Source organism: Acinonyx jubatus, chromosome A1, assembly GCF_027475565.1.
Source record: "Acinonyx jubatus isolate Ajub_Pintada_27869175 chromosome A1, VMU_Ajub_asm_v1.0, whole genome shotgun sequence".
Classification (NCBI taxonomy): Eukaryota; Metazoa; Chordata; class Mammalia; order Carnivora; family Felidae; genus Acinonyx; species Acinonyx jubatus.
The window spans coordinates 194,987,473-195,004,149 of NC_069380.1; the positions used below are offsets into that span (position 1 = coordinate 194,987,473).

General features: G+C 49.9%; 1 protein-coding gene across 1 annotated transcript; it reads right to left on the minus strand.

Annotated features, from left to right (window-relative positions):
* Positions 1-14,397: 14,397 nt before the first annotated feature.
* Positions 14,398-16,457, minus strand: ADRB2 (adrenoceptor beta 2). The gene has a single exon (XM_015079810.3). The coding sequence runs from the start codon at positions 16,208-16,210 to the stop codon at positions 14,954-14,956; it is 1,257 nt and encodes a 418-aa protein (XP_014935296.2). The 5' UTR covers positions 16,211-16,457; the 3' UTR covers positions 14,398-14,953.
* Positions 16,458-16,677: the final 220 nt, after the last annotated feature.

Sequence of the window (16,677 nt, forward strand, 5' to 3'; positions counted from 1 at the left end):
TTAGTTTTAGAGAGACAGAGATAGCACGAGTTGGAGTGGGGCAGAGAGAGAGGGCGACACAGAATCCGAAGCAGGCTCCGGGCTCCCAGCTGTCAGCACAGAGCTTGACGCAGGGCTCAAACTCACGGACCACGAGACCATGACCTGAGTTGAAGTCGGACACTTAACCGACTGAGCCACCCAGGCGCCCCAATTTTCATGATCTTATGACGCAGGATATCATCATCCTCATGGTGGTTTTTGTTTCGTTTTGTTTTGACACAGGGAAATACAACTTGGGGAGGCCAAGCAATTTTCTCCAGGTCATAGGTCCAGGAGGAGGCGGAGTTGGGATCTGACCCTCTCTTGGCTTCTATTATGCGGAGCACCTCAGGTATGTGGTGACCTGTGGCACACTGTGGACACTGCCTGCAGGAGTCTCACAGTCCTGGAGGAGAATGGGGCCACATTTCTGCAGACCACATCCTCTTCGGAGGCGCCAAGCTCAGCTGTGAGCTCTAGTTTACTCGCCAGGTCTATAAGTCGCTTCCAGAGGTTCAAGGTGGGGTTCCAAAGAGCCAAGCCCCTAGGTAGCTGGCTAGGCTCTGAAGAGGCCGAGATCATTAATTTGAGAGGACTAATATCCTTGAGAGGTTTGGCCCAGAGATGCGAAGGGAACGCAGTAAGAGTGTATCCAAGAGGGATAGACTCAGACCGCAGAAAAAACATAGAACCTGGGACATGATTTTAAGGTCAGTTTGCTGGTGGGGGCCCCTCTGTGTTCTATGTGAACACACCTTTCCCAGAAGACCCTGGAGCATTTCCTGCACCAGACAAAAATTTCCTCTAGTGTCCATGATGCCATTTCATTTCTGTTTTAATGTCTCCAGACAGGGAGCTCACTACCTTTCAGACGACTATCGCTGCTAGGACGTTCTAGTCTTTATACTGGGCCAGTATACTGGGTGCAGCTCAGCCCCTCGGTTTACAAAGACTAACTCTGCTTCCTCCCTGCTCAGCAGCACGCTGCATATTTGAAGAAAACTTTCTTTTTCATGCCAGTGTTCCCCAAAGTGTGCTGGGCAGAGCAGTAAGTTTGCATGATGTTAATAGGTGTCCTCTATAAAATATACATATTAAAACAGACAAATAGCATTTGTGGGCACGATGGGTTAAACCGGGTCAACCAGGTACGCTTCCTGCAAGTCTACTCAGGATGTTTACCACACTTGTGCATAGCGCGGACTCTGAAATGGAAACACCCGCCACGCGGCGTTTCCCAAACTTTTGACCTCGAGACCTTTTCCCTCCCAGTGTCCCTTTTGCTATTTTGGAAAAACCGTTTGGAAAACGCTTCCCTACGCAAATCTCCGAGCTGAAAAATCAGGCTCCTCTGATGATTCCTTTTGAGACACATTATTGAGATTTGCTCACTATCTTTGTTCTCTAGTGCAAGGCTGTCTGATTACAATACAAGAAGCCCAGTTAAAGTTGAATTTTAGATAAACAATGAGATTGGGGGGGTATAAGTGTGTTTCATGTAATATTGGGGACACATTTATATGAAAAAAGAATTTGTTGGCTATCTGAAATTAAATTTGACGGAATGTCCTATATTTTTATTTGCTAAATCTGGCAAGCCTAGAGGGGCCCCAGATGTCCCCCTTCCTTTGAAAAGTGTGTCCCTCAGAACGGGGCATAGTATTCCAGAGGTGTACCAAGACAGAGACCATTGATAACCTCGGAAGTCACCATGAACTACACTTTTCCCTGAGATGTTTTTAAAGGGAAGACAGTAATGTTTTTATGGATGGTTAGAAGTCCGTCTGAGATTGACAGCTACCTGATACCTGGTATCTTCCTGAACCTCCTAGCAAAATCCAGAAGCCGATTTCCCATCCCTCACCCTTATTCATAAGCATATTTAAATTTCTCTGGTGTTAGAGTTAAGGAACTTGATCAGGGGCACCTGGGTGGCTCAGTCGGTTAAGCCTCCGACTTTGGCTCAGATCGTGATCTCACGGTTCGTGGGCTCGACCCCTGCGTCCGGCTCTATGCTGATAGCTCAGAGCCTGGAGTCTCCTTCAGATTCTGTGTCTCCCTCTCTCTCTCTGCCCCTACCCCCTCTCCCTTTCTCAAAAATAAATAAACATTAAAAAAATGAACTTGATCCAAAAACCATTTATAAGTCCGTGTTCATTTTCTGTCTCCCCCATTAGACTGTAAGAAACTAGGGGCGCCTGGGTGGCTCAGTCGGTTAAGCGTATGACTTCAGCTCAGGTCACGATCTCGCGGTCTGTGAGTTCGAGCCCCGCATCGGGCTCTGGGCTGATGGCTCGGAGCCTGGAGCCTGCTTCCGATTCTGTGTCTCCCTCTCTCTCTGCCCCTCCCCCGTTCATGCTCTGTCTCTCTCTGTCTCAACAATACATATACGTCAAAAAGAAAAATTTAGACTGTAAGAAACTAAAGTGCAGGGACCCACCACGTCAGTCTCGGTCTTGGCGACATCCCTTGTAGCTAGCATGGGCTCTGGCATTTATAAGTATTCAGACATCTTTTCAAGGAGTGAATGCATGAATGAATGAATCAAATGCTGTTTGCAGAGCTAAGTAAAGCAGACCAGCTGACACTCCAAGGGGAAGAGATTGCCCGTGGGGGCTTTCCTCGTGGTCGGGATGTGCCCTCCACCTCAGGCTTTCCCAGACCCATTAAACACTGTTCACCTGTCCCCAAGGCAGTTCTGTTGGAAGATGTGTGTGCAAAACAAGAACACCTAATTGCTGTGACCAAACTAGGACATTTTAGCCAAACACAGGCTGTTTTCACGAAGCTGAAATACTTCCTGGAGTCTGCAGTTGTTACCAAGGTGTGGAGCTTGGCCCTTCGAAGCAGGCTGGGCTGTGCCAAATGGGCATGGGATCGGGGCAAATCACACCAGGCCTTCCCACAGAAACATCGCGATCCAAGAGGGACCGGGCAGAGTGAACAAGCACAGCCTCAGCAGGGCCTGAGCTGCTGGGGGCGGGGATGGGGGCATGGGGGGGGGGGCAGGTAAGTGATCCCACAGCTCTCACTTGGGGAAAGTGCATCTGGTGACGGCCACGAGGAAGCCGAAAAGCCTGGAGCTTCTGCTCTAAGCCGCGGTTGATAGAGCCAAGCCGAGCGCTGGCCCCTCCCAGCATGAGCTCACCCAAGCTTGGGGCTTGTCAATATCGGAAGCATCCTGGGGACTGTCCCCAGAGCGGGCGGTCACTCGTCTGCAGCCTGGCACCTGGGGCTTCAGTGCTGGAGAGTGTGGACGTTGAATTTATCTGGTACAGTGCCGCAGAAAGCAGAGGAGTACAGGGAAAAGAACCTGAGTCCCAGGGGGGTAACTGAGCACAGTAGAACTGGTGTCATTTCCTGCCTGTGGGTAGGAAGACCTGAGTTCAAGTCCCAAGCCTGCCTGCTGGTAGCTCCACGCCCTCAGGCAAATCTTTTAACCTCAGTCTTTTTATCTGTGAAATGGGAACAAGCAGGCCGGGGTTTTGGAGTGGTAAGGATTAGGTAAGACGGCGGATAGAAAAGCCCTTTGTGACCTGCCAAATGCTCGATCAATGTGAGGGACTGTTGGGACACGGTGTCCCCTCGAGCACAGATGGTCTGCAGCACTTGATGGATCTGGTACCTGCTTCCAGGACAGCATAAGAGAGCACCCAACTGGGAGAGGAGAAGGGTGTTGCTTCCGCGGCCTGAAGCAAAATAAAAAGAGCTTCAAGTTACATTATATAATTCTTTTTAATTATAGAAGAAAACAGTTCCGAGCACACGCTGGGAAACATAGGATCTCAGTGGGTAGGAGTCTTCACAATGTCCAAAAACTCACTTGGGAACATCTTTATGGCCTTAAGGCGTAAGGCTCTAGGTGAGCCTTTAATTGGACATGAATGTGCCTATTGATCTCCCTGGAGTCTGTCACTGGCTCTGGTTAAGGACCTTGCAGGCTTTGCAGGAGCAAAACACGTACCAGTGTAAATCCAGTTCATTGGAGGGAAAATAATGCAGAGTGTGGTGGCTGATGAACTACCCCCTACTTCTCCCTCTGTTGTGAGAGGCTTCAAGCCACCGGAGGAGAATCTTGTTAACGTGTAAATCTGCGTGTACGTGCGTTTACTGGCCCGGGCAGTGAGGGACACGGTCAGACATCTTGCCTTGAAAGGCTTTCCTGCAGGGATTTGTCTGTTTCTTCCTCTAGTGTCACATTTAGTGCGGTGGTCACTTAGGAAATGCTTATACTTGGAGTCCTACCACTGTCCCCGCCAGGACCTGCAGACGTCGCATTTCCCATCGTTTACATTCACTGGCAACTCTGTGCAAAGGGCGCTGCGGGCTTGGAGCTGGGCAGAGGCCCTGCTTACAGCTCTGGGAGGACACAAGGCGATCTTTATGCAACCCGACCTGCCCACCCTCCCCTCCTTGCCCAGGCCAAGAATAGTCAATGATCATGTTCTGGAAGAAACCCCACCTTGTCATCGTGTGCTCTGAGCCAAGAGGAGTGGGAACAGAGCAGGAAGGCCAGGAGTGAGGCCAAGTGTAATAGCCTAAAGCTCCAAAGTCGGAGGGTTTGGGGGCGCCTGGGTGGCTCAGTCGTTAAGCGTCCAACTTTGGCTCAGGTCGTGATCTCACCGTCCGTGAGTTCGAGCCCCACATCGGGCTCTGTGCTGACAGTGCAGAGCCTGGAGCCTGCTTCGGATTCTGTGTCTCCCTCTCTCTCTGCTCCTCCCCCATGCGCGCTCTGTCTCTCCCTCAAAAATAAATAAACACTAAAAAATTAATTAAAAAGTCTCTTCACATGTGGCCCCTGCTGCCTCCTGTGGGCCTGTCTTGCCCCCTGCTTCCTTCTCCTTCTCTGCACACCGACTAAACTGACCTTTGCTCAGTCTTCTTATGCATGAGGTTTTCTCTCATCACAGGACATTTGCACATGCTTTTCTACCTGAGTGGCATACTCTTCACTCCTTTCTTTTTCAAGAAATTATCTAGCTAGTCCTCAAGGTTCAGTAGAAACCTCATTTCTGGGGTGCCTGGGTGGTTCAGTCGGTTAAGCATCCGGTTTTTGGTTTCAGCTCAGGTCATGATTTCATAGCTGGTGCGTTTGAGCCTCGGCTGGGGCTCCGTGCTGACAGTGCAAGACCCGCTTGGGATTCTCTCTCTCCTCTCTCTCTCTCCTCTCTCTCTCCTTCTGCCCCTTCCCCACTCATGTGCTCTGTTTCTCTCTCTCTGTCTCTCTCTCAAAGTAAATGAATAAACTTAAGAAAGAAAAAAAGAAACCTCACTTCTTTGGGGGAACCTTTACAGAGCTCTTAGATGCCCTCAAAACACCATACACCTCCTCCCTAGCACATACCACAGTTGCAACTTTGTATGCATTTTAAAAAACTTCTCTCTTGCGTTACACACAAACTCAGTAAGGGCAAAGATAAACTGTGTTCTTCAACACCTAACCATTCCTGGCACTTAATAGGAACTCAATACACATGTATGAAATGAAGGGTGTATATACTTACCAAGGAAAAGGGGTCTGCATGTGAACCTGAATCCACTTGGGGAGCAGTGGGACTGTGATTACATGACGTGGCGCCTTTGCTCATTTAGAGCACACAAAAGTGTGCTTAGGCATTGCACGTGTGTATTTCTCTACGGTTTAGGTCTGAGTATGTCTGTGTCCTGTATGTGTGGATGTATTCTCTTTTTTTAATGTTTTATTTATTTTTGAGACAGAGAGAGATAGAGCATGAACGGGGGAGGGGCAGAGAGAGAGGGAGACGCAGAATCTGAAGCAGGCTCCAGGCTCTGAGCTGTCAGCACAGATCCCAACACGGGGCTCGAACTCACGGACCGTGAGGTCATGACCTGAGCCAAAGTCAGACGCTTAACCGACTGAGCCACCCAGGCGCCCCTGTGTGGATGTATTCTTATGGGGGTATACACGAAAGAACCTAGTTGTGGCCACATAGCTATGTGGAAATGTGCATATATATGTATTTGTGTGGATATAGGTATAGGTATCGGGGTTAGAGTCTGTGTGTGTGTGTGTGTGTGTTTACTTGGGTGTGTCCATCTGTGGAGGTGTATGTGTGAATATGTATGAATCATACCCTTCTTTGCAGCTGGGTGGGACCCCCGTCAGATTTCTAAGTAGGAGGGTTTATGTACATTAGGCAAATTGATTCATATAGACCTTGGTACGATTTGACTTAACCAGGGCATGGTGTCAGGGAGGAAGGAGCACTGGACTGGGAGTCTATCACTGCAGCAAAATTCCTTTTCTTCCTGTGCCACTACCTCCCAGGCTACATGCAGAGGGCTTGGGACTAGGTGACAGTGATGCTTTTCTGGGGGTATAACTGTGTAGATGCCATGTTGTCACAAAGCACATTTTTAATGAAGTGCCTAATTGCTCAAGGCATTTTATTGTCATTCAGGGTAATTCTTTATCATTTGTACATTATTTTCACTTACACTGTTTTATTTGGTAATGTTGGAAAATTAGGATTCCGGTTATTTGATACGATGATTTTTTTTTTTTTTGTGAATGTATGCAAGTGTATAGGATCCTTTCTTTCGTATGCCTACATTTTGTGTTCTTCCGTGGGAAGGGCGGGCAAGGGAAGCCAGGTCAGCTTTAGGTCCCCAAATTGCCTCACAACACCTGTACCACGGTCCTCTGGGGGAAGTTGTGACAAAATGCAGATTGCCGGCTCCCGACTGCAGTCCTGTGAGATCAGAATCTCAGGGACTACATTCAGGAATGTGCATTTTCTCAGAAGTTCCCCCAAATCATTTTGGGACCCCACTGCGGTAAAATAAAATTGTGCCTGGAAACTCACACCTCCACTGACACCATTAAGCCTTCCACGATCCTATAGAAAGAGATTTCTGAGGCTGGCCACCTCAGGCCGTTGAAGCTGACCCTCACTGCTGTTACGTTGAGGAGACCAGGTGATCATTTGGAATTATGGAGAAAACACTGGGACCTGGAACAAGAAAGAAGTCTGAAGCTGTGAGCAGAGCAGGCTTATGGCTGACAATGCATCTCAGGAGAACTGTGGGTACCTCTCAAACAAAGCAAAACACCAAACAGATTGTCAGGGTTGTCTGCAATGTTTCGGAGCATCCGATGGGACTTTAACAAGACCAACACTAGACAGTAGGACAGAGACAGAATGGGCACAAGGAAGAAAACTCTCCAGACAAAGGCAGCTGTAGTTGAAAAGAAAGCAAAAGCTCCCTAGGACTCCAATTTTGCTTTGTCATGAGTATTGCTGTTGTGATTTTAAAAACTGTTTTCTCTTCCTGGAGAAGGGACTCTATTCAGAAACTGCAGCCTTCCCCTCTCAGCACTGGAAAAGTGATTATAACGCAAGCCAGGAGAGACGGTCCTCTCCCCGCCCCTGTGCTACCTTGTCATCGACCCCACCTCTCGGAGCCTGGGGCTTCTTAGTTCACTAAGGATATTACGGGCTTGCTCAGTGCCCATCCCCCCCTGGCTATTCTCCAATGTGAAACCTGGGCAGAGAGACGGGGAAAGCGCCCCAAATCCAGCTGTCAAGGGCTTCCTGCCATGATGGTCAGGATTAACTCAGTGCCAACTGATGGGCTGGGGCCAAGCGCCCACCTCTGCTTCCTACCTGGGTGGGGGGGAAGCTCACTCAAACTGCCTGAATACGGGTGCAAGATGTAGTGTGCGGCCCACCCTCAGGGCAATCTGGTTTCCCAGCTGATACTTAGCCACAGCTGACCTTCGATGACACGGGCTTGTCTCCGAGTCACAAGGCTCAGACGTTAATCAGGGCACACGAATAGAATCCCCGCAGAGCGAAACAAAGTGCACCCATGAAAAATTTCTTAGCACCATCATTTCCCCACTTGTCCCTCACGTGACCCCCAAAGGGGGAACGATGGCCTATCCTAGCGGTAAAGCACAGGGGCTCTGGTTCAGAATACGCGTCATTCCAGTGGGTCGGGCAATCTTTGGCAACTGGGGGAACCCTTTCAAGGCTCCGCTTCCTTATTTCTAACATGGGGACAGACATGATGGTCCCCACGTTGTAGGGTCACCGACAGCCCTACATGAGATTATGCGTGAAAACTGCCAAGCACGACGCTGAGTTCATAGCAGCACTCGGGAGCTGGGGCCATTGTTATCACCAGAGGTGCTCCAGGAAATAGACAGCTGCTGTTACACTTTTCAAACAGTCGGTATCGGCCACTCTATAACTTGAATAGATTTAATTTAACAGAAGTCAACTGGCTGGGTCAGAGGCACGTAACAATGCAACCAGAACCTTGCCCTAGGAGTTCAGTGGTCACTACCCTAGGCTCTGAAAGCAGACTAGAGCCCATCTGCAGAAGGCATGCTTTCAAAGAGACAAGTATGGAAAATTTTTTTTTTCACCCACTAGCAAGGAAGAGGCGATTCTGTCTGATTTTGAGAATTTATCTCTGTAAACTTATTCATCAAAATGTGATCCTGGGGACACCTGTGTTAGAAACACCTGGGGGGAAACTTGCTAGAAGGCAGATTCTTCTAGAAGGTCCCAGCTCAGATTTCCGTATCCAGATGCTCTGGGAGTGATGATTCCTTTGTGCCCCTAAAGTTTGAAAACTGTTGGCCACTGTGTGTTGCCAGGCCAATTATGATACCTGGGTCATATTATAAATAGAATATATTCAAGGAGGCATTTGTAAAATTACTCTCGGTGGGTCCAAAGTCGTATTAATAATCGATTTCACTTTTATTTAAAAATATATTTAGGGGGGCCTGGGTGGCTCAGTCGGTTAGGCCTCCGACTTCTGGTTTCGGCCCGGGTCACAATCTCACGGTTTCCTGAGTTCGAGCCCCACATCGGGCTCCAAGCTGACAGTGCGGAGCCTGCTTGTGATTCTCTGTCTCCCTCTCTCTGCCCCTCCCCTACTTGTCCTATCTCTCTCTCAAAATAAATAAACTTAAACAAAATTAAATTTATACACATTGTATAGCCATGCTTAAGACAAAGACTGGAAACATCCACATCACGTTTAACGATGCCTATCTCTAGGTGGTAATGTTATGCGTGATTTATCTCATTTTGTGCTTTCCTATATTTTTAAAGGTTCTACAAAGAACATTTGTTACCTTTTTAATGAGGAAAAAAATGTGCTTTTAAAATAAAAGCCTTGCCACCAGATGGGCAGCACCGAACACTTCCTGAAATCTCACAGAATTCTGGAAAAGGGAAACCCAAGACTCATGGAAACCAAGCTATCCCTCATTCGAGATGACGAAAACAGGTCTAGGGAAGAAAAGTGACCCTGCCCGAGCTTGCCAAGCTGGTTGGGACTCCAGGTCTCTAGGCTCTTGGACCAGAGGGGCTTTGAAGTGCTCCGTGCTTTCCAGGGACCTGCCTCCCTTCCTTCCCGCCCTGTGAGGGTGACGGAAAAACCACAGGAAGTGCACTGATTCTGAGGGTGGAGAAGTATGTAATTGCCTTTGCAGAGAGGACTTTGCGGCCCTCGTTATTCTCTCTCTGGGAGTTAGTAGGTCATTTGCAAAAGGCATGGGAAGAGCAGCTGATGAAAAGGTCTAATAGTTTGGAAAACTGCTTAACCTTATTTCTCTATTTCTGGATTTCCCCCCATGGCCAGGGACTGTTGAGATCCTGATTTCCCCCGGAGGTTTCCTGTTTAGGAATGCAGTGAAACCTCCGAAATCCAGAGGAATTGGGGAGAAGGCCAGCTGGAATTAGGGAACGGTCTGAATACTTTTTAAGAACATTCAGGTCTATTGTTTTCAAGGACACAGAGGCACAGATTTGGATGGAGCTCCGTCCAGCTCCTGTTCGGTGCAGGAACCCTTTGTGCTTCATCCCACACAGAGCTTTATTTGGGCTTCTCTTGAATGCTCCCAATGACAGGAGGCTCACTATTCAGATAGACAAACTATTTCAAAGTGTTGTGGTTTTTTGTTTTGTTTTGTTTTGTTGTTTTCATCTGAGCTGGGAATCTACCTTCCTTGAAGCTTCAGTTTGCTTCCTGGTATTCATATAAAATTGATACCCTCCTTCTGCCCAGACGGTCCTTAAATATTCGAAGGCAGTTATCATGCATCAGAGATGTCTTCACAGCATTCTCCTCTGCCAGCTGATCACCCCCAGGATATGCAACCATTATTTACATGACAAATGTCATCAACTCTAATTAGAAATATAAACGACTGTCTCTAATTGGCTTCTAAATTAATGGCTATATAAACTCATACCTGAGCACAGCTGAAAACCACCTGCACGGGTCTCATTATTTTACACAGGTGCAAACCGAGGTCCACTGAGGAAAACTGCCTGACCCAATGTGAGAGAGAGAGAATGAGACTGAGAGAGAGAGAGAGAGAGAGAGAGAGAGAGAGAGAGAGAGGTGGAGTTGAGACCTGAAACCTAGCTGCACAAATCCCAGCGCAGGGTTCTTTTTGCCTCACCCTGCCTCCTATTATTCATAAGACACCAGTATTTCTCAAGCCCTTGGGAAGTTTGTTCTCTTAGGTATTTCAAAAATGCCTCCTTCATATTATATTTGCACTGTCAGAGAAGGAGGGTAGCACAGGGCTGAAATTAGTGGACGTTATGCTGTCAGTGAAAGGTCTCATTCCAAGTCTCATTCACCTTCCTCGCTCTCTGCTATCAGAAGATCATCGCCCCCTACCCCCATCCCCGAGGATGCTAGTTCCCGAAGAGCAGCACCCCTACAGGGGCCCCCCTAGGCCTGCGACACTTTCCACGAGGCCCAGCTGCCCACCGAATTTCGAACTTCCCAACATCGGAACCGAAAATGGATCCGCCAGGGCGCGAGGCAGGCTGTGTTTCTGCTCTACCCTGTGCTCGTTTTAAAGTTGCAGATTGTTTTTTTCAGTTTGGCCGGATTCTCCGATGAAAAGACAAAGCAAAGACTCAGAGAAACAAACTAGACACTTGGGTGATTGGCTTCCTGTCTCCGTCCCCAGCAGCCCTGCAGTCACATGCTTCGAAGGGCACATTCCTCCCTGCCCCAGCCCACAGCAAGCTCCCTCTTCTTTCCGAGAGGTATTGCGTTTCTAGTTCTTATACTCACTTGGGCGTGGGTTGTGAGCTGCTCTGTGCCGCTTCCTGGTCTGCATGGGTTTGGACTCCCAGGGACCTGGGTTCCAGTCCTGACCCCACAGCTAGCCAGTTTGTGCGGCTTTGGGAAGTTACTTAATCTTTTCAAGCCTCAGTTGTCTCATTTAGTGGGAGAGGACAATTATGTTGCCTACATCATGGGACTGTCAGGATGACATAATGCCTGAAAAGGTGACCAGCACTGTTCGTCTCATTCAGTAAGACACCATAAAAGGGACCTGTTTAGTATTATTCATCTTATGCTACAGAAGGTAGAGACTGAAGCCTTTACTCTTCTCACGCTGCACACAGTAGGTGCCCCATAAATACCCCCCGACTGATTCTAGTCTGGGCTTCTTTCAGGTCAGAAATATTCTTTTTTTTAAATTTTTTTTCTTTTAGTGTTTATTATTGAGAGAGAGAGAGAGAGACAGAGAGTGCAAGCAGGGGGAGGGCAGAGACAGAGGGCGACACAGATTCGGCTCCAAGCTCCGAGCTGTCGGCCCAGAGCCCGACACGGGGCTCGAACCCACGAGCCGTGGGATCAGAACCTGAGCCGAAGTCGGATGCTCAACCGACTGAGCCACCCAGGCGCCCCTGGCCAGAACTATTCTGAGCATCATGTAACAACAGTTCCTATGCTTCCAAGCTCCCTCTTCCCCAGGCTCCTTCCCCCAATAATGACCTCAGTGGGGAGGCCCACCCTGGCCTGCCACTTTGCACACCTGTCAGCTTGCATCTCAGGATAAGGTTCTCATCTGACAGACTCTGAGAACTTGCTGTCCAGGCAAAGAAAACTTCATGATCATGAATCCAACACAAACCTTATGTAACCAACCTGTCAGCAAGAGGGACAGAGGGGCACTGACAGACGCCTACCTCCCCACCAAAAAAAAAAAACAAAAACAAAACAAAAGGAGACCGGAAGCAAGGGATTGAGGCATGCCAAAAATGCTCTTGCTTGTCAAGACCCTTAACACTGATCAAAGCTCTTGGATTTGAAGGATTCCTGAAGGAACGCAGAGATGGCTAAACCCCCTCGTACTGGAGTTTTCACGGAAATTGCATTAGATGCTTGTGTAACCCAAAGAATATATATACAACATTTTTTTTTTCTTTTTGGTTAACAACGTTTATTGTCCACGGGACTTACAACGATGACAGAAAAGTTTACAACATTTTTTTTTTTTTTTCTACCTGAAATCTCTACCTGGAGTGGCTTGAAATTCCCGGTGGCTTAAGGACTCTTGTTATCTTCCCCCTAAATGCTGAGGGTGTCCTAGTGGACTCTTGCTGAGGAAAAGAACAATTCTTTCTCTTGTCCCTTCCACAGATTATTCGGTCATTGCCTGATTTTTGTGCTAAGGACCCAAAAGCAATAAGAACATCCACCGGAATGAATTGGTTAGGGGACAGCCCCAGGGTGAAGCTTCCACAACAGAGGGTGAACGCAGAAGTCAATGACAATGCGGTGGAGAGAGCACATCAGCTCCCGGAATAACAGGTGACAGCCAGGCTCCCCGGCCATAGCCCCATCTCTGACATCCTTGGCTTCTTACCTTGGACAGGCCATTCCCCCTCCCAGGTTTTCATCTCTTTGGATGCCAAATGCTTTCTGTGGACTCTTTCAAGTCCAAGATGCTGTGAGGCTACCGGAAGGGTGAAGATATGCTGGAGAAGCTGCCTGCCCCTCTGGGTGTGGGCCCCCGAGCAGGAGGAGAATGTGACAACCGGCATGAAAGCCCTTGGAGAAGAGAAAGTGCCGAAGGGCACACACTCTCCAACTGGCTGTGGCACGTTCCAAAACCTTGGGCACCTAACTTTCTCCCGAGAGCTGAGTGTGCACCCGGACACCCAGCACTGAGCTGACAGGAGGCAGAGGAAGCCAATGCTTTTCTGGTTGGGGATCTTGGCTGGGACAGAAGGGAAGACAGAAGTGGAGTCAGCTTGGTGAACGGGTGAAATGGCAATGAACATGGAGGCTGATCCTCCCCAGGCTGGCGTTGCCAGGGAGGACGGTCCTCTCCGTCAAACCTGGGCCAAGCTCTCTGGCTCAGACACACGGTGCAAAAATAGAAAGGGGGTGGGAGAAGAAATGTGTTTACTTTTGTGATTTTCCCTCATGTGCCTCTTAAGGGTATTAGAATCTCTTCACGAAAAGGCCGTCTTAGACTCCCCGGCCTCACCTCCATTGATAAACCCGACCAAACAAACAATGCACACATCCAGCCATTGGCAGGGCAGCTGGAAGGCCAGTTTGGAAGGCAGGGGGGGTGGAGGGGAGAGTGATGGTCTGGGGTCTGTCACTAACTGGGCGAACCATGGAAAATCCCTCTTGGATGCTTTGCAAAATCAAGCGATTGCATTAGACAGACTCTAAAAATCTGTTTAGATTTGTGAAGCTTATATCTGCGGATCTCAACCAGGGGTGGTCTCACCCCTCAAGGAGTATTTGGCAGGGTCTGGAGACCTTTTCGGTAGTCACAATTCAGAGGGTGCTCCTGGCATCTACTGGGTAGAGGCCGGGGATGCTGTTGAACGGCTGACGATGCATTGGACAGCCCCCACCACAGAGAACTACCTGGCCCAGAATGTTCATAGTGCCGAGGCTGAGACATCTCGCTTTATACTGAAGTCAGGAGGGTCAAAGAGGGGGACGGGCAGGAAGAGACAGAAGTAAAGAAAGAGAAGGGGTTAAAATCCTGTTTCCCGACTCATGAGGTATTCATCGGTTAAGTGTTTTCCAGTTTTCTCCCTATGACCAATACCCTCTCGGTTTTCTTTGCAATTACAAGGCTGTGCTTGAGTAGCTTCTTCCTAAGAACTCCCTCCTTTATCTTTAAAATGCCAAAGCCCGATGCAGTACAAACACCTCCCCTATGAGATGCAGCGAATACATAACATAAGCAGCTACTGGAACTGGAAGGTGGGTGGTGAGGGTGCACGGAGGGACGGAACAGATGTCCGTAACTCGGTTTCTAGGAGTCAGTGTTTCTGATGTAGCAACACAGAATGATCACCATAGGACCAGCGAGACAAGCTATGCTGTCAGCAGGCAGAACTGCTTTGCCGAGCTGGCACCGGGAGGGCTACAGGTTTGCAGCGGCAGATTCAAAGGCAAAAGAAAGGGTTAAGCAATCAGTGCATGCCATTCTCGTATCACTCCATATTAAGTCCCTGGGCAGTTATTACAAATAGTTACCTGCGGTTTCCAGCGGGGGAGGCGACCACACTCCAGTCAAGGGTTTTTGGAGAAACAGGTGCAATGAAGTCATGGTCAAACAATTTATTTACTGTAAACTTTAGACTTTGCTCAGGAAAACAACTGAAGCCTGCCCCTCCAATCTCTGCCTACGACACCCTGTTTGAGCAAATAAGAGGAGCGGGGAGAGTCCACGTTCACAGCTGAAAGGTCCGAAATACTCAAGATCCTCCAGTGCAAGGGTGCAGGAAGGAAGGACTCCTTCGGATACAAATTACCAGCAGCAATATATATGACCCCCTAATACTTGACCAATGAGGTAGATCCACGGAAAAGTCATCAAAGCAGAGCAGCCCCAGGTCCTCTGGGACCGAAGCCCTTCAGACACAAACTTAACACGTTCCATGCAAAAAGGAACTGAACTGGACAAGAAACAATCACTCGAATGTGTTTTCTCTTTGTTACAGCTTAAAAAAAAAATAATAATAATAAAAAAAAAGGCAGAAGGCTGTCCTTCCTCCTGCACATCTCTATACAATTTTATTCTAAGTTTATTACACTCAAGTTAAATAGTCTGTTTAGTGTTTGGCTGGGGGGGGGGTCATAAAAAGTAGAAAAACCCGCCTTACAACAGTGAGTCGTTTGTGCGACCGTTCTGCCCTTGTGAATCAATGCTATCGTTAGGCACAGTACCTTGACGGTTTGCAAGGTTTTCCGTGCCTGGGGGGTCCTCACACAGCACTTTGCTGTCTTTCTCCTGCCCCAGGGGACCTCCGCTGTGTTCCCCGGCATAGTCTGTTCTGCTGTTGCTGTTGTTGGAGTAGCCATTCCCATAGGCCTTCAGAGAAGACCTGCGCAGGCACAGAAGCTCCTGGAAGGCAATCCTGAAGTCTGGGCTCCGGCAATAGATAAGGGGATTGAAAGCAGAGTTGACGTAGCCCACCCAGTTTAGGAGGATGTAAACTTCCTTAGGGATGAGGTTATCCTGGATCACGTGCACTATGTTGACGATGAAGAAGGGTAGCCAGCACAGGGTGAACGTGCCCATGATGATGCCCAAAGTCTTCAAGGCCTTGTGCTCCTTCAAGCAGAACTTGGAGGCCCTGCGATGTCCATGCCCGCTCCGCCCATCCTGCTCCACTTGGCTGAGATTTTGGGCGTGGAAGCGGCCCTCAGATTTGTCGATCTTGTGGAGCTGCCTCTGGGCCACCTGAAAGACCCTGGAGTAGACGAAGACCATGACCACCAGGGGTAGGTAGAAGGACACAATGGAGGAGGCGATGGCATAAGCTTGGTTCGTGAAGAAGTCACAGCAGGTCTCCTTGGCATAGCAGTTGATGGCTTCCTGGTGGGTGGCCCGGTACCAGTGCATCTGGATGGGCAAGAAGGAGGTAAGCCCCGACACGATCCACACCATCAAAATGACCACCCGGGCCTTATTCTTGGTCAGCAGGCTCTGGTACTTGAAAGGCGACGTGATAGCAAAGTAGCGATCCACGGCGATCACGCACAGGGTCTCGATGCTGGCCGTGACACACAGCACGTCAATGGAAGTCCAAAACTCACACCAGAAGTTGCCAAAGGTCCACATTTTCATGAGGATGTGGCTGGCCCCAAAGGGCACCACCGCCAGGCCCATGACCAGGTCAGCACAGGCCAGGGAGGTGATGAAGTAGTTGGTGACCGTCTGCAGACGCTCGAATTTGGCGATGGCCGTGATGACCAGCACGTTTCCAAACACGATGGCCAGGACGATGAGCGACATGACGATGCCCATGCCCACCACCCACGCGTCGTTTCGTTCCTGCGTGCCGTCCTGGTCCGGCGCGTGGCTTCCGTTGGGCGCCAGCAAGAAGACGCTGCGGTTCCCGGGCTGCCCCATGGCGCGCAGGCTGGCAGGTGAGCGCACTGGCTGCCGGCGCACCGGCCGCGCCTCAGCGGGCGGACCTCCGGCGCGGCGCTGCGGGCAGCGAGCGGACGCCGGGAAGCCTCATCCAGGGGCCGTGGGGGTGGCTGTGCTGGGGGGCGCGTCCTGCACTCAGCCTGTAGGGTGCTCTGGGCTCCCCGGGCGCGTCGGACCCAGCCTGCGCTCTGGAGTAGCCGCCCCGGATTGCGCGCTGCCCGTTATGTGCACAGGACTTTAGGGGACTGCCCTCGCGGTGACGTGCGGCAACTTTCCGCCAATGGCGGGCGGGCAGCCCCAAAGGGGCGAGGCCCGGTCCCTTTCCCGCCCTCCCCTCCCCTCCCCTCACCCGTCCCCTCCCGGGGCTGGCCCGGGCGGGGCCCAGCTGCTCCCCTGCGGTGGGCGGGCCACCTCTCCCTGCCTGCTCCCTGGCTGCCCCCGGAGGC

Excerpts from the sequence above, each read along its gene's own strand:
- ADRB2 (XM_015079810.3), bottom strand. The coding sequence starts at position 16,210 with ATGGGGCAGCCCGGGAACCGCAGCGTCTTCTTGCTGGCGCCCAACGGA.